Source organism: Ambystoma mexicanum, chromosome 14 (assembly GCF_040938575.1).
Source record: "Ambystoma mexicanum isolate Mex_15411 chromosome 14, UKY_AmexF1_1, whole genome shotgun sequence".
Taxonomy (NCBI): domain Eukaryota; kingdom Metazoa; phylum Chordata; class Amphibia; order Caudata; family Ambystomatidae; genus Ambystoma; species Ambystoma mexicanum.
This window is the reverse complement of record NC_090940.1, coordinates 184,626,890-184,645,433: the sequence shown is the minus strand read 5'-3', so window position 1 is coordinate 184,645,433 and position 18,544 is coordinate 184,626,890. Positions and strand designations below refer to the sequence as shown.

The 18,544-nt window shown below is 41.7% G+C and overlaps 1 protein-coding gene across 1 annotated transcript in view; it reads left to right on the top strand.

Annotated features, from left to right (window-relative positions):
- The window catches only part of LOC138527269 (galectin-1-like), a 93,325-nt gene that overhangs the window by 16,061 nt on the left and 58,720 nt on the right, over positions 1–18,544 (top strand). The window contains exon 4 of the mRNA XM_069638364.1: positions 2,045–2,121. Coding sequence (XP_069494465.1) covers positions 2,045–2,121 — 77 coding nt within the window. The remainder of the gene's footprint in view (positions 1–2,044; positions 2,122–18,544) is intronic.

Sequence of the window (18,544 nt, the reverse complement as noted above, 5' to 3'; positions counted from 1 at the left end):
TCCCAGGTCTGGGACCCTGTCTGGTCACAGAGCTCAGTGTACCTTTTTGAAGGTGATGGGAAGGAACATTGAGGGCTGTGTGTTCCATATTGTTGCCACTGTTGCTCATCTAGCCTGAGAGAGTGCCTGCAGATTACAGTTATTGGGAGCAACACTTGTATCATTCCACTCCCCGTCTTGCTGGGAACGGCTCCATTCCCACCACGAGTGAGTGAGCATTGTCCTGCTCTGCTGGGTCATGTGTGAGAGGACGGCAAAATAAAGCCTTTCCATCGGTAATTATTAGGATTTTTAGTCTTAATTCTTGCAGGTGGCTTGTTGCCTTGGGAACCATGAACTTTCCACCTGCCCTTGTCCTGTGATGTGAACAGATGCTCTGCACCTGTGGCAGGGATAATGTCTTCTCCCCTTCCATGTATCTGAGGCCTCTGTTTCCTTCCTGATTCACTGAAGTCACCCTGTAGGCTCCTTATGTGTCTCCATGGCTTCTAATGGTTAGTTGCAATAAAGCATGAGAAAGCGTGGTCCACGTGTGTTCGGCATCTTGCTTTTTCCACTTTGTTGAAGAAATGAAAGGTTCTCAGCGTTTTGTAAATGTATCCATCCTTTACCTACCGGAGTCATAAGTATGTTTTTCATGTCTATAAGAAATACACTAGTGCATGTTTGTGTAGCTTCATGCATGGTTGCATATATGCATCATGACTAATGCAGCTATGTCAATAATGACGCCATCGATATCTGGCCTTATTGTCAGTTGACCTGGTCTATTGATGAGACCTCTGTTTGCTTGAAATCATCAACTGGATATGGTTTAAATGGTTGTCTGAGTGAGTAGCGCTTCTTATATCTGTGGGGTAGTCGGTGACATCATTCCTTATCCTGCGAGCTGACATTCACGTAGGGGTCATAAGGGCCATTCCTGGGACCCACTCTTCAGACTTGTGCCTGGTAATGTTCTCTTTTTTATGAATAAGGTCCATGTAACATACAATAGGTGCAAATTGTGCCTTGTGCATAAGGGGTCCTTTGTGAATCCCCATCCATGTGCAATTTGTATGTCATCACAGTTGCACATTTTGCCTACCTCACTTTACATGCGTAGATGGATTTCCTTGTCAGGTAGTGTATTTGACTCAGCAGCAGTAGTGTTAAGCTTGACACACCCTTCATGGGGTACCATTTATAATTGAAATGCACAGCTTCCCTGTGAATTTTCTGGGGATGTATGGATTGTAAATGGAAGTTCTGCCTCGGCACCTTCTATTCAGCTGTTCTGCTATTCTGAAAGCAGATTAAACATGATCATTTTTTAACTGTAATGAGTGCATTATGTGAACTGTGAGTGTTTATTTAATCTATTTGTGAGCACTGACACTGCCTTCTTAAATTAAGCTTTAGTAACTACTTTATTATTTTCTTGCATATTTCTGTTTTTTTATCCCAGTTACAGAATATAATCTTTACATGTGGAACAGCCCATGTACACGGGCCAAAGTGTGTGAGGAAAGACATTTTCAGAGTGTGAACAGAGACATTGTGGCAGAGTGATATGGTGAAACTAATTGTATTTACAGAAAGCTCTCTGGATGGGGAAAAAAGTAATTTATTTTGTTGGAGAAATAGTGTTTAATATAATGAATTTGTGTTTATATGTTTTTTTTAATGTATATATTTTCTTAATGTATGCAACTTGAAGTCTTATTATTTTATGCATAAGGCAACAGCTCCCTGTAGCGGTGATAATAGGTGAAGCAGGCAGTCTCTACTGTGCAACATGAAGTTATATTGTTGTATGCGTAAGGCAACAGCTCCCTCTATTGGTGGTAACAGGCGAAGCAGGCGCATGCCTGCTTCGGACAAACATATCTGGCCTTTTATCATATAGTAATATGCAGGTGTGATCAGGTGGAATTTTCGATGTGCCAACTTTAATGAACTTTTGTGAGCAAAAATAGGTGTTGAAACATCATAAACATTTTGAAGAAAAAATGGTGGGTATCATGAATACACATTTGTATTAATGATATGCTTTCTTCCACAGCACCGTGATTTATGTGGTCCTTTGCAACCTATGAAACGATTGATAGTGGACTTCAATGTACCAGCTGATGTAGAGAGGTATGTACCCAAATCTATTGATGAGTGTTTGTTGTGCAGAACATGTACTGATTTAGTAGCGATTTGTAATGTGCAATATGCACAGATTAGCATCACCACTTTGTCCCTCTTTCATTACCCAGTACTTAAATGAGGTTGAGAACATGAATGTAAGCAGTGGATAAGGCAGTTTCTGGTGCTGATGAGGCAGGGGACTGCCTTCCTAGGGGGCACAAGCGTTCTAATTAATAACAATCAGTTTAGCCGATGAATATTTGCAATGCATGGGCTAAATAGCTTCCAAAATTAGTGTGCGTGACTGAGCCTAGTAAGGTAGCACAACATAAATTATGGGTGAGGGGGCTTCTCCACTCAAGATCATTTTTTGAAATAATGAGTTGAAATGGTGCAATTAAAGCACAATTTCTGTCTGAGAAAAATGGGGTAAAAGCAATGCTAATACATGCCAGGTAACCAACAGTTAAAAAGCATTTTATGATGCTCTGCCCACAATATATGCCAGCATTACCATTGTAAATCCCTTTCATGATGCTGTGCTAACAAATATATGCAAACATTGCTACTACAAATAACTTTCAAGAAGCAGCATTCACAACATATCACAATGATCAGGGTCAGGATGGTGCATCCGCCGAGAATACATTCCAGCATTGCCACAGTAAATCACTTTCATGATGCTGAAGCACAATGTATACCAGCAATGCCACTGTAAATCACTTTCATTATGATTCTCCCACAATAAATGCTGGTTTTATTAAAGTAAATCGTTTCATGGAGCTGTGGCACAACGATTTATGCCATCATTGCTAGGGTAAATCATTTTTATAAAGCTTCCCCCATAATGTATGCTGGTATTGGCACTGTAAATGACTTACAAGATGTTGCACCCGCTATACATGCCAGCATTGCCAAGGTATATCTATTTCACAAAGCTGTAACCACAAGGTATTGTGGCATTGCCACTGTGAATCAATTCCATGATATAGCACCCATAATTTATGCTAGTATTGGCACTGTATATAACTTTTCTGTGGCCACAATGTATGTCGGTATTCATATTGTAAATCACTTTTATGATGTTGCCCCTGCAACATATGCCAGTATTGAAACTGTAAATCACATTCATAATACAGTGTCCAAAACACATGCCAGCACTACAATTGTAAATCACTTCCATGATGCTGCGAAAACCAAATATGCGGGCATTTTCACAATTAATCACTTTAATGATGTTGCTATCAAAAAAATGTGTCAGCATTCCTAGTGTACTTTCTTGAAGATGCACCCAAAATATGTCACTTTATTTCACTTCCACAATGCTGGTGAAATATTGCTCACCATGAAACAAAGGGGATGCCTGTCACGACCCTCGCCCAAAACCCCCTCTGGCAAACCCATTGGCCAGGTGGAGTCAGGACTCGGGCTTCTAGAGCCTGGCATCCTCTTCAAAATCCCTCCTGGGGCCAGTCCTGGCACCTATGGCGAAAGGCTCATACACCATGAAAAACATGTGCTTGGGAACTACTTTATTGTGTTTGTCAGCCAACACGGAGGCATCCACATAACTTGGTTCCTAGGAATTAAGCCATGCGGTACAGTGTTTTGGGTGTGGTAGCCTAGGGACTACTTTACCTGGACTATTTTGTTGGGGCTATTTCCACCACACCCGAGCAAGACAACACGCTTCGCGTTGCTTTGCAGTTTGCAACATGACGCTCACTGTGTCCAGCTATACCCACGAACCTCAGAGAAGCAGAACCTGCAAGGAGACAAAAGGAACATCATTAGCAGCAGCATCTTACCTGCAGTCTTCATCTTTAGCTACTCGCAGCTCCTGAGAACAGCTTCCTTGAATCTGTACGCCTCCCGGATTGAACGACCTGAAAGAGGAAGATAGAGGCAACATTAAAGAAAGCATACGAGACATTGCAAATTATGAACTGCTCTAAAGGCTTACCTGGCTGGTCGCCTCTCGGCTGGCACCACTCTGGAAATTCCACACCCGCTGAAGAACACCGCAACCTACAAGGAAAGAAGGAAAAAACAGGTTAGCAAAGGCAAGACATCGTAGCGCTGCGCATAGCGCTTACCACATCATAGCACTCTTAATGCGCCATCATTTACCAGCGAGGCTCAACCAAGCCAGTTCGCCACGCTGAAGCTCTGCATACCTAAGGGAGAAAAAGAGACATTATTAAACAAAGAAAGGCATGCAGGATAGCAACAATACTAAAGAACAGCAATAAGACCTACCTGAACGATATCAAACAGGGCGGCGTCAGTGAAGTAACTGGACCTCACACGCCCACGAAAGACAACGCGCCCCTGCAAGAAGGCAGGACGGAGAGCACGTCTAACTCTACCACAAGGTGAGGAGAGGGCCCCAGAGCAGCTGAAATCATACCGGGGTGGAGGGAGGATACTTACCCCGGTCGGCCAGTCCTGAACACAGTCCTCCTATATTTTTAGGCGGAACCTTCCCTGCAGACCACATCTGGGCACCACTGAGAAGTATATTAGCAAGTAACCCGGCTGGGTGGCGTCCTTGTGGATACCAGATGAGCGTAATAATGTCCCTATGCACTTGCACATACAGTGAGTCACACTCACAGAGACGCGCATCGAAACATACATGTGGGCGAAACATTCCATTTTTATATTGTGATTGTCAGTGAATAAAACCACCAGGGATACATTTTTCAATGCACAAAAATAAGTTACAGTTAACAATGCTCCTAATAATCCTGATAGTGTAACAAGAACGCATAGTAAAAAAAGTATTTTATCAAAAATGTTTTGTCACAGAGTCCTTCAGAATCTACTAAGAAGAGGACCGAAATCATCCTCACCCCTTAAAACCTACCGTAGACAGTTAATCCTACAAGGTCTTGTGGACAGTGAAATCCTTCTCAAAAGAAAGTTGTTTATATTAGTGTTAAATAGGATGAAAGCACTAACAAAACTAAGTACTAAACTACAAAAGAAACTGAGCAATAAACAGAATGTGAACAAAAATAATTTCTTACATGTTTGTGGTTGTGAATGGAGTCACACAACAACCACAGAACCATATTTTAATGAAGAAGCATACAAACAAAAGCAAAAAAACACAATTGCCATCCATAGCAGTGGACGAGGGTATGAGAAAATCAATACTACCATCATGGAACAAGAAACACTGCTTACAAATGTATTCCCTGAAAACTCGGAATTACCTCTCGATTCAGCAGAACCACACCATGCAGTATACAAATGGCTGTGCACATCAATGTGTACCATTCCAAACAAAGCGTTCAAATCTTTATGTCAGTTCCTTAATCAATATGTAAAAGGTAAAGAGAGAAGTAAAATGAAAGTGCTGCAAAATATGGATATTTGTCCAGTGTGGAAATACACAGGACTAAAAAGACATTCATTAGCCTGCATTTCTGGACCTATTTTCAAAAGCAACTTTCATGCTATCAAAAGGATATCAATACATCATTCCAATGTAAAAAATCTAGTGTATAAAATATACTATGCAAAAAGTCCAGCTTCAGAATTAGGCAACTTAAATACCACTCTTCTGCATGGTACACCCAAATACTTACAAGAAGAAATTGACCGTATTCAGAGAAAGTATTTTGGAAGTGAGAGCCACTTACAAAATGCAACAGTTTTAGAACATAGTAGCAACAATTCTGCACATACCAACCTTCTACTACACACATACAGAAAAGAAATAGTAAAATTTAAAAGGTCATCGGCTGAAGTACCAAACCATGTGTGTGTGTTGCTGCAGAAAGTTTTACAAAAGGAACACAAAAAATGTGGACATAGCATACAAAATAGAAGACAATGAAGATTCTAAATGGTTTGAATGAGCTCTCTATCTTTTAGCAGAAAACAAATATGAGCTAACTGAACACCTAATATTTTGCAGTTACTCTACTACAAAATTAGACAACAACCACACTCCTTCACATGCTATTACAAATAATTTAGAATTGTTTCCATTACCAAAAATCTGGCAGCAGCTCAATTTGTATGAGAGCATAATAATTCAAACAGTTCACGCATTTCAAGCAATTATACGCCTTCATCCAAAAACAGCAAATTTACCTTCCTCTGAATTGATGAAAGGCATTCGTGGCAAAGTAGTGTATTTGCCATTAGATCTAATGGAAAATGTACACACTCTAGGAGTGAAACGTTCAATAGAGCATTCTTTAATAGTCTTGGTAAATGGAGTACCAACAAAGGACAAAAAAATTTGGCAACAATTTGTAGACTTACACAAAGTTAGACAAGCATTGCAATAGCTAAAAGAAAATAATGAGTACTACAAGGAAATAAATATTGATGAAAGCTTAAGGGAAACAACTGAAATAATTCAAGAGCCATCGGAAACTGGACAATTCGAACTTCTGGATCCTGCTACAGTATCCACTCTTTTGGACCATTACACAATTCATCCATTGCATTCCAATGAAAGCATAGATGATGCACTAGATACTTACCACATGCGACAAACCAAAGGGTCACCAATGAGTATATGGGAAAAAAGTATAGAAGCACGTGCCTTTCTACTGCTATTTCCTACTGGCAAAGGTGGAAGACACGATGATAGACCCACTCAGATTGGGGCATCAGAATACTGTTCATTACAAATGTATTCGCAAGATCCCAGATTTAGACAAAATGTGGAATACATATTCCACCTACTCTATGAAAGTGAATTAGCAGCACTATGTTACGGAGTTGCACACATTCTTAAATCTGGTACCCACTTTCAAAATATGTCAGCTACACAGTTAATACAAAAAGTACAGGAAAAAGATGAGGTTTTACAATCAAGTATAACAAATTTGTTTGCAAACATGCATGGTACAAAGGAATACTGGTTCCGACGGCACATAGACGTGCGTTGTATGATCAGAAACCTAGGACCACCGACTTGGTTTGTTACGCTAAGTTGTGCCGAATATGCAGGGAAAGATTTACATGAGTTCCTACGCATACCAAACAGCAACAAAAACAACATAGATATAGTAACACCTGGAGAACTTTGCTCTCTAGATCCAGTTAATGTGTCAAGATATTTCCATCATCGTTTCACTGCCATGCTACACTTTATTTGCAATAAAACTGTTCCTCCCCTTGGAGAAGTGCAGCACTTCTTTTGGAGAAAAGAATATCAAGCGAGAGGAGCACCACATATTCACATGCTGTTATGGATCAAAGGTGCACCGAAATGTGGTCACGACAGTGACAGCACTGTTTTGCAGTTTATCCAAAAATATGTCACTTGTGAAATCCCTTCTGAACAGACACATAGTGAGCTGCATGGGCAGATTTTACAATTTCAAAGACACACATGTGGCAAATATTGTTGCCGCAAATACAAACACAAAGGTAAATACTACACCAAATGCCGCTTTGGTTTCCCTAGACCAGTTACAGAAACAGGTGAAGTAAACAACTTCATGTCTTCAGTTCGACAGAGTGTTAAAGGTAAATCACCTAAGAACACGAATTACATAAAAAGAAGGGAAGAATCAAAATATATCAATGATTTCAATGTAATCATTGCCCTCTTATGGAATGCAAACATGGATATGCAGTACATTGCAGACAATTTCACTGCTGTTGCACGATATGTTACAGCCTACTTAACAAAAGCAGAAAAACAGAGCTTCAAAACCTCTGGGATGACCTAGCATCAGACAAAACATTACCACAGAAATTGTACAGCCTAGGCATAAAAATGCTCTCTCATAGAGAATGTGGCACCTATGAAGCAGCAGATCATTTAACCAGTATTGCTTTGTATGGAAAATCAGACAACATAGTATGGCTCAGTCTTGGTCCTGCAACATCTAGAAAAAGAGTGCTAAAATCATATGAGGATATAGAAACAATTGCCAGAAATGATCCCAACAGCCAAGACATTCTGAAAAACAATTTACTGGACACATACTATTCAAACAGGAGTAGCACTCTGGAAAGCACATGTCTATACCACATAGCTCAAAGCTTTGCATACAAAAATAATGTAAAACCGGATTAAAGTAAAAGTAGATATAGAGTGACCGATTGTGAAGGGAGCTTAGTGAAACTAACCAAACGAAGCTTAATTAATCATGTAAAATTGTAATTAAAAAGTCCTCAACAGAAAGAAGTATATTACATGTCTCTGTTACAACTTTTCAAACCATGGAGAAAAGAGGAAGACATACTAGATGACTATGACTACTATGAAGATGCTTTCAAAGCAAATGAAAGCGCTATCATCAATGTGAACTTTACACAGTATAAAACAATGTTACACAATGAGCAGCAACAGGAAGAACTACTTCAGGCCCAACTAGATAAGGGCTCTTCCAACAATAGTCAACCTTCTGTAACAGGAAGTCAAGAACCACTAGGACAACCACTAATAGCAAATGAGGCTGAAGTAACTATGGCAGAAGTAAAAAACACCATGTATCAGTATCAAGAAGATACAGAAGACTTAACTGTACAACAAGCAAAACTTAACAACGATCAGTGCACCATTTTTGAAGATGTAACAAAACTAATTGTACATGGTGTACAACATGAAAATAAAGAATGTACCTGCCAAAAATAGAAAACTATACTGCTGTACGTCAGTGGTGAAGCTGGATCAGGGAAAACATTCTTAATCAAAATCATCAGCAAGTTCATTCAACAATTGACAAACAACAAACTGCCAGCTGTTGCTACGGCCCCCAAAGGTCTAGCTGCCTACAACATAGTCGGTGTCACTTTACACCGATTGCTACTGCTTCCAGTAGAACATCAAAATAAATTAGACTACTGCAAACTTTCTGCAGAAGCTGCAATGGAATTACGCAGAGTATTGAAACAAATGAAAATGCTACTAATAGATGAAGTGAGCATGATCTCCAACCTAATGTTGGCTTTGATTCATCTCAGATTGCAAGAAGTACTTAAAAGTAACAACAAAGAACTCTTTGCAGGGAAACACATTATCATTTTCAGAGATCTTCTACAATTGACACCAGTGAAAGGTGAACCACTTTTTAAAACCTTAGGCCACAAACTCTGCCGGAAAACTGTTGGTAGCATAGGTAATGTTAACCTTTGGCAACATTTCCAATATAGAGAATTAACTGAGAACATGCAGCAATCTGCAGATCTCACTTATGCCAACATCTTAAAGAGTAGTAGAGTTGGAGTATTATCGCAAGAAGCAACCAATACTGGAAATTAGTGCCACAGACAAACTAGACGTACATGGTATGACAGTACCCATGTGTGAGCAAACCACAACAAGACTAAATAGTTTAAAAAATTCAATCTCCAACATAGCTGGGTTGGAGAAAATATTGAAATTATCCTTAAATTGTAGAGTAATGCTTAAATGTAACCTTGACGTAGCGCAAGGGCTAGTTAATGGAGCACTGGGCACAGTTGTTGGCTTTCAGTCATACCCATGTGATAGCAACATTCAGTTTGTCAATATTCGCTTTGATAAACTTTCAGAAGTGAAAAGGTTAGGGGGCTCAATTGCTTGATTCCTTCTCTTCAAAGACATGTATGTAGGTAGAGAGCAATTTTCTCTAACTCTTGCATATGCAGTTACCATTCATAAATCCCAAGGTCTTACCCTAGACAAAGCATTGATAGATATAGGAAACACAGTCTTTAAGGAAGGCATGAGCTACATAGCATTATCACGCTTACGTACACTTGACGGTCTATTGCTAATGAACTTTGATGCAAGTAAAGTCAAAGCTGATATTCCTTGCATTGTAGAATACAATAGATTGTGTTCACTGTACACCCCTCATCTGAAACAATACCCCGTTTCAGTTAAAGTAAAACGCGGTAAAAGAAAACTAAATGAAACAGAAATGCAACAGAATCCAACAGCAAATTCCGGAAAGAAAAGAAAAGAAGCTAAACTTTCATCAATTACTGCAAACATAGAAGAACCTACTATGGAATGTAAACCAGGGACGTCGGCAAAGAAGCAACAGAAATTCCGAAAAATGCCCTCAGATACAGAACTTGCTGGACCATTCAAATTTGCAAACGAAAGTGGGGTAAGTTGCTATGCAAATGAAGAAAATGATATTCTATTTCAATTGCCACCGATTGTTAACAATATTTACCTCCACAGTACAGACCAGTTGTGTTTGAAAATGTTAGTGCTGCATAGAAATGCAACAAGGAATCCTGACAACACATACAGTGTTCATGGTGTGAGGCAGCAATTGGACAACTGTGCTGGAGTGGTGAGAATGACTATGAACTCACAAGAAGATCCACAAGAATTTCTAATGTACATACTGTTAGTGTTGGAAAACAAAAGCATATCTGTAAATAAAATTTTCCAGATTTCGTACATGTGGAAACACACATGCACTCTCTGTAGCAAAATGATACAGGAAGAAATCCCAAATGAGCGATTTGTGTATGTTTACATACCAAATTGTGAGAGCATTCCATTTCAGCAACTTGTACAAAAAAACAAACCATGGCAGATTATGTACTCTTTGCAATTCAGACAATCGCTCCACCTTACTGATACAATCACATAGTGCCTACATAATACTTATGCTTCTACGTTGTAATCCAGATGGCACCAAAAACAATTGCAAACTGATTGGATTCACACACTGTCAAGTGTCACTTGGAAAGAAAACCTTTACAACAGTAGGTATAATCTACCATGCAGGAGCTACAACCAATGCAGGTCACTACACTGCATACATTAAAAAGAATTGTGGATGGTTTGAATGTAAGGATAGCACCATTACTCTAAAGCAGAGATTGCCAGTTAATCTTACAAATGCGTATTTAATGTTCTTAATGCCAAAATGTATGAAATAATGTGTACTTCAAGATTTAAAAAAAGAATTATGGGAAAGACTACAAACAGTTAGAATATGCCAACAGGTATCTAACTACCCAAGAGGTTGGAAGAATGACACAAAGAAATGAATATCACAGATCGTTGGAAACACATGCACAGGTAGAATACGCCTACAGGTATCTAACTGTTGGTAAAAATCGGCAGGAAGACAACAAATATTACATTAATGGAAAAGATGAAGGAAACAGGATATAACAACGACACAAATGAATGAATATCATGAAGCTGTAGGAACAAATGCACAGTTAGAATACGCTTACAGGTATCTAACTGTTGGTAAAAATCGGCAGGAAGGCAACAAACATAACATTAATCAGAAAGATGAAGGAAACACTCAAAGGAAACAAGGAAGTAGTTACTACCATAGTAAATGAAGGTTTTTTTAATCCAACAAGGATTTTTTTTCCCCAGACCCAAGCATTGGAAAAGCAAACACAGAAACTGAGCGCAATGCACAGTACACTGGTTTGTAAACTAAATATGATGGTAAACAAAAGGTAAACTGTCTATTAAGAAATGTAGTAAATTTTCAAAAAATGCAAAGACTAACATACCAGTACAATAACCATTTAAAAATTGTATGTGGATTCTGAACAAAGTAAGGAGTAAGTATATTGGCAATCATTTTCTACACATGCAAATCTACACGTCTGATCTATGGTACTAATATGCTGCAGTGCCTGTAGGCTGGCCCTTGCATCTCTGGTGTGTAACCTACCATGTACGTCTTACGACCAAGGTACAAGGAGTATAGGTCCTAGCCACAACCATTGCTGCATATCAAAATCATGGTCCTTGTAAATTAGCTACTTATAAATTTACTGTTCGGACCAGCGTCTGCAGCCATGCAGGCAAGACACTAGGGCGCCAAACACAACAAGCGCATTACACCACACCCATATTCACTTGTAACCCCACTGCTTATGACTTCAGTCTTGGGTGCATGGCCTTTGGGCAAGCAATCAAGAGTCTGGGTCCTGGCTAGAAACACCACAGCATATCAGAACCATTGTGCCTTGTCATTGTACTATGTACAAACTTGGTTTTGGGAGCATGGCCTTTGACCATGCTCCCAAAACGCTACGCACTCCCCACAACCATCTTAATGATGTTGCATAGTACAAGTGTACCAATAGCTGTGATATGATGCAGTAGTTTGTAGCCACAGGCTACAGAGGTGAGTTTGAAGCCATAGCATTATGAATGTATGGGTATACAGTATTTAAAATGCGTAGTTACTTACAACTGCAGTGCTTATTACTTTGTTCAAATACTCTGCATTCTGGCCACTACTACCACACCATATGACATCCATTGTGGCATATAAGTACACTACGAACAAATCTACTTTTGTGGGCATGGCCTTTGGCCATGCACCCATGATTGCAGCCCCTCCCCATAGCCGCCAGAGTGATGTACTACCACACCATATCGTACCCATTGTGCCTTGTAAGTACACTGCATATAACTGTGCTGTTGGGTGCATGGCCTGCGCCCATGCACTCATGACTGCGGACTCTCCCCACAGCCACCTGACTGATGTTCAATACTAGGGGTGTCTCTGTAGCTCTGAAATGCTGCACTGTTTGTGCGAGGGGCCTAACATTGTAGGTGTATGGCCATACATTTCAATATATGGTTGTGAAGTGTCTTATAACTGCAGTGCTTACAAGTTTCCTGTTGGGTACATGCTTGGGTGTATGGCATACAGCCTCCAACCATGCATCCAAAAGTACACATCTTGTCCACAACCACCGCACTACATGAAACCCATGTGGACTTGTAAGTGAAGAGGTTATAGTGTTGTTGTTGGGGGCATGGCCTTCAGCCTTGCACCCAAGAGTACACACACTCCCCACAACCAGGCAATCGATACGCATTAGTAAGGGGGTATCCATGGGTGTGACATGCTGAAGTATTGGTGGCCAGGGCCTAGAGTTTTGGAAGTAAGGCCTTTGGCCTTCGGCCGACGGCCATGCATCCAAGACTCTAGGCCCTTGCCACAACCACTGTAGCATGTGACACCCATGGCGGCGTACTAATGATTATAATAATAATAACCATCGGGGAAAAGTAATGCAATCACGGCATGTTGTCAATTTCAATGTTGCCTACCACTACGCGTGTGCTTTCAACAGTTAGAAGTTTCCTGTCCACTGCATGGACTAAAATACTGTCCTTATTGGACCCCTCATTTTCTGTGCATACAAGGTGGGCATAGGAAATACATCATGAAGAGATCATAGCTGTGTTATTGGTTGCAGGGTCTCTCCACAACCACCTCAGTGATGTGTGGGAGTAGGGGTTTTGCTATAGGACTGGTGTCCTTCAGTGCTTCTGGCCAGAGGCTTCACTCCTAGCTGTATATCCATAGATTTTACATGGGATGGCTGTGCAGTGGCTTCCATGTCTAGTACTTATAACTTTGTTCTTGGGTGCATTGCCTTCGGCATTGCACCCAAGATTGCACGCACACCCCACAACTTGCCAATTGAAACGCAATACTACAGGTGTATCCATGGGTGTGACATGCTACGGTGGTTGTGGCCAGGGCCTAAACAGTCTTGGAAGTAAGGCCTTCGGCCTTTGCCGACGGCCATGCATCCAAGACTCTAGGCCCTGGCCACAACCACTGTTGCATGTGACACCCATGGCGGCGCACTAATGAATATAATAATAGGCATCGGGAAAAGTAATGCAATCACGGCATGTTGTCAATTTCAATGTTGGCTACCACTATGCGTGTGCTTTCAACAGTTAGAAGTTTCCTGTCCACTGCATGGACTGAAAAGCTATCATTATTACACCCCTCATTTTCTGTGCGTACAAGCTGTCCATGGAAAGAACATCATGAAGACCGACCCCCATAACAAATTCATTGATCACCCATGTCTTACTGTCTGAACCTTTCCCAACGGTCTGTGACACAGCAAAACAGTTTTATAAATAGAGCATGTGTACGATGGTTCTTGCTCCGCTTTCAGCGGATCAAGATGTCGGCCGCATCCAAACAATCTGACGCAAAACACGTCTTGCAGCAGCCAATGGGCAGAGACGTCGCGTGTCCGCGGTCATGACGCCAGCCCCTTAGCCAATCGGTATCTTGTCTGTGGAATGAACAGGTAAGTGTGACCGCGAAGCGGACATGGATATCACTAATTTTTTCAGACCTACTTTTTGATAATTTAAAAGAAAAGTACAGCACGGCAGGTCACCAAATTTACAAAAGCATGCATTGTGGACCAAGCCCCTGTACCTGCTGCAGATTTTGTGAAAATCCGTCCAGCGGTTTGAACTGTAGCCGTGCACAAAGTTTTTTCCCCCATTCAGTCTATGGGAAAAAAAGACGTTTTGGGACCCGCCCTATAACTTTTGCCCCCTGGACCAAACATCTCCAAACTTTGCAAACAAGTTCAGAGTGGCACACATACTTCCTTTGCAAAGGTTGGTGAGGGTTCGTCCAGGGGGAGCAAAGTTATAATCCGCCCACAAAGTGCTCTTCCTATGGAAACCGCAACTTAACCATAACTACACAGCCACTACTGTGGCCGTGTAATATATATATATATATATATATATATATAGGTGGCACGTCTGGGAAGGTCGCTGGCAAACCCTTTATGAAGGTTTTAACTGCAGGGTTTGAGACAGAGGATGTAACTCCAGGACCTCAGGATTAAGGCATGATGTCTGGGACATTAACCTTGACAGAATCCTGTGACCGGACAGCTGTAGCCAAGTGAATCAGGTCGGGCAGCAATTTGCTTACTATGGCAGATGAAGGGTCCAGCTGTTGTGTCCCACCACAGGTTGTAAACTGGTTTTCTTCCTTTCCATATGGCATGCATGGGGCACCCTGGATTCTCAAATAATATCGCAATATTTGCCTGCCAACGTTAGGTTGGTGTGTTTTTGTAGTTCAACAAGCAAGTTCTGAGAGAGAGAAACGCGCCGGCGTGGTTAAGGATTTGCTTGTTGTCTTGCAATACTAGCGCTTGGTGCACTCTGATATGGGTGGGTGTGGGACTCGCCGTGTGCAGGAGAATTGGATACCATACTTGCTGTGCCCATGCCAGTTTTATTAAAATCATACTGCAGGGTTGTTTTCCTGCTTGCCTCAGTGCCCTGACTAACCAGGTCATCGTCAGGAAGGCATCTGGGGACTTGCCAGTCCATGCTAGGGAGAAGACAACCCCCAATGAGTCCTCTTCTAGGTAAATGAATTCGAAGAGAGGGCATTCGCTTTTGTGCCTGGTGGCAAACAGATCAGTGTGGGGGAGTCCCCATCTTTTGAAAATTCATTGGACCTCAACCCATACAAATTGCCATTTGTGGGATGTGGTGAAAGTCCCTGTTCAGTTGATCTGTCAGAATATTGCTGTGTCCCTGCAGACCACAGTGCAGATATGATACCTTCTTGCTTGTTGGTGTCATGCGTTGAGGTTCTGTTGTCCATCTGTACGGTGACCACCTTCGCTGTGAGGACCGGTTGAAAGTGTTCCGGAACCCATTGAATGGCTCTTAATTCAAGGATATTGATGTACAATTCTGACTCTTGGGTGGACCATGTGCCCTTGGCCTGCAAGTGCGCAAGATGGGCTCCCCATCCTGACATTGACGTATCTGTCCCGAGAAGAAGCTTGGAAGTGGGGGCCTGAAAAAGGCATGATTTGCTCTAGGTTTTTTGTCCACCCACCAGGAATGTAGAGTATGGTGGAAAGTGTGTGACCAATGTACAATTTCTTCCCACGAGCCCGATGCTTGAATCCATTGTCGGTCGTGTTCTTCCTGGATTGCTCTCATTCTCAACCTGCAAGTAGGAACTAGAAATATACATGATAACAAAATGCCCAGCAGGGATTTGTAGTGACGCACGTGAGTGTTTTTAAGAACCCATTGACCGGATGGGAGAGCTGCTCTGCTCTTGGATAAAGGTCTGACTTGCAGAATGTGGGTGTCTAATTCTGTGCTTAGGAAAAGGGCGTTCTACGCCAGCATAACTACTGACCTTTTGTGATTGATGGAGAAAAACTAGATTTCTGATGGTCTCTTTCGTCTGATGGACCACTCTGGTTTTCTGTACCTTTCAGGTTGCTTTAATGAGCTAATTGCCAAGGTACAGAAAGACTTGTACACCTGCTCTTGTTAGGTGTACTGCCACCGGGGCAAGACATTTGGTAAAGATCTTTGGTATTCACCTTAGGCCAAAGCACCCGGAACTGATAATACTTGTCTCCTACTGTAAACCCAGGTAGTGCTTGTGCGTTGGATGAATGGGTATGTGGAAATATACATCCTGTAGGTGGATTGTAGCTAGAAGATCGCCTTCTGAAGCCAAGGAAGGCCCTGTTTGGGTGTGGTCATTTTGAACGGCGTATATAGAATCTCATCCCTCCTTCATTGTGAAGAATAGCCTTTAAAGTGGCTTTTTGTAGAAATGTGTCCCCTTCTAGCTTGAGCAGGGCCCGGTGGCATGTATTGCGTGCACGTGGGGGTATGGCTGGTGGCCAGGTGAGGAACTTGATGTTTTGTCCATCGTTTATTATTTGTAGCACCTACTTGTCTGATGTGATCTTTTGCCATTGATGCCGGTGGTGGTTGATCTGGCCGCCAATGGGGGTGTGATGTGGCAGGGGATGGTGCTTCCTGTACATTTTGCTTGGACGACTGAGCCCTTGTCTGGCCCGTCCCATGTCTGCCTCTCTGTATCGTGTATCTGGATGACGGCTAATATCTGTCGCAGATTCATTTGTTGACCTAGCCCTTTTGTGTGGATTATGGCTTTTCGCTTGAACAAAACATCCCTGATCCATCACAAAATGTGCAGCTTTCTTTGCAGTTGTCTCTCAGTGAACTGATGGCCCGGTCTGTATCAGTGTCCAAATTAATACTGTGAGGGGTCAGACATGTGAGGCGGACAACTTTGCAAATGTTTTTCAAAAGATGCTATTTTATTAATTCAAAAGATTTAATAAACGCCTCACTGCCTTACCCTGGGGAGAACTTCCATGCCTATCAAAATAAACTAAAGGAAAACAAGTATTCTGTCCCTCATACTTATACATAAAACAAAATTAACAAGGTATTGTATGACAATTCAAATATAACAGACATAAAACTTATTTTCAAATTCTGACAACGGTTTCTCCTTATAACCTGGTTGAATCCCCTTCCCCAGATTCCAACAGGATTTCAAGCAACAGTTCAAAAGGATAAGGAAATCCCGTCTTGCAACAAAGTTCCCATAAATAGCTTCTGTCAAAAGCGCAGCTTTCCTGCCACTCTGGTCTTCTCACTCTTGTATTAACCAAATGCTGATACTAGTTTTCTCTCACTCTTACTCTTGTTTGGCTCAAGCAATGCTTGTTGAGGTCCGTTTCCCCTATTGCTTTTTTTTCACACTCTGGTGATAGGTTTTACAATCACCTTCATTCTTTATTGCCCTCTCTTTGCTTTGGCAATGTTGCTTCTTTTAAACTTGCCTTGCAAAAGTTCTCTTTGGGAAATAATAATTTGTGTTGGCTTCTCGTAGTATTGACCTCTTTTGTTGCTGGCAATTATTCTGACCCACATAAATACAATGGCTTCCCCATTTCTTATTCTGCCACTTTGTCCTCTTTGTACCAGCTTGGTTTTCAAAAGGATCATTATTCTGCCTTTAATTCGGTATTCGTAACCCCACTCTTGGCCATCGGGTGATCACAGCGCGCTCCGATGTCACAATACACTAGTGAACTCACCTGGTCTGGTGTGTGCATCTGCTCCCTCTGCTGATTCCAGGTCCTCTGCTTCTTCCACTCTACTCGGCCCAGGAACCTGCTTTCTCTTGGTTTCTATGGCCGGTGCCAGTCAGAAAAGGTGCACTCCTCTGACCAAAGGCTCTCCGGTGCTCGCCTGCCACCGGAGCCTGACTTGCTAAGGGGAACGTTTTCAAACTACCCGCTTCCTGCCATGTGACCTCTGCAGCTATGGTCTACAAGGGAAAGCTTCCAAAGCTAATGCTTTCAACCGCGCAACCTCTCCAATCAAGGTCTCTGACAGTAGTGACCCTCTGAGGACAGGGATCCGTTCGGCAAACAACGGTGGCCCCAGCGTTTCTGCTCTCCTCCAGCTTCTGCTTACACAACAACATGTTGCTACAATGTTCACTCCAACTTCTACTACTGCTGTCTATGTCCTGCACCTGAGGGGGCCTTTTAAGCCTCCCAGTTTCCCTCAGGTGTGGGTCATTAATCCTATTAGGCTGCAACTTGCAGCCTCGTGCCTCTGCAGCCCTCTTCTTCGTCTCAGTACTTTGGGCATTGTGGGACTTGGAGTGCCCAAGGTTCCCATCTTTCTTTAACAGGGACTATCGTTGTCACTTTAATTTCTATCCTTACTTACACTTTCTAAATAAATATTATAAGGATTTAATGAGTAGTTTGTTTGTGCAGGAGTTTTAGGGATTTCAAAATCTGAGATGTTAACATTGGAAGATTCACGGTTGACATTCCCTTGTTGACTACAGGAGCTTTCACC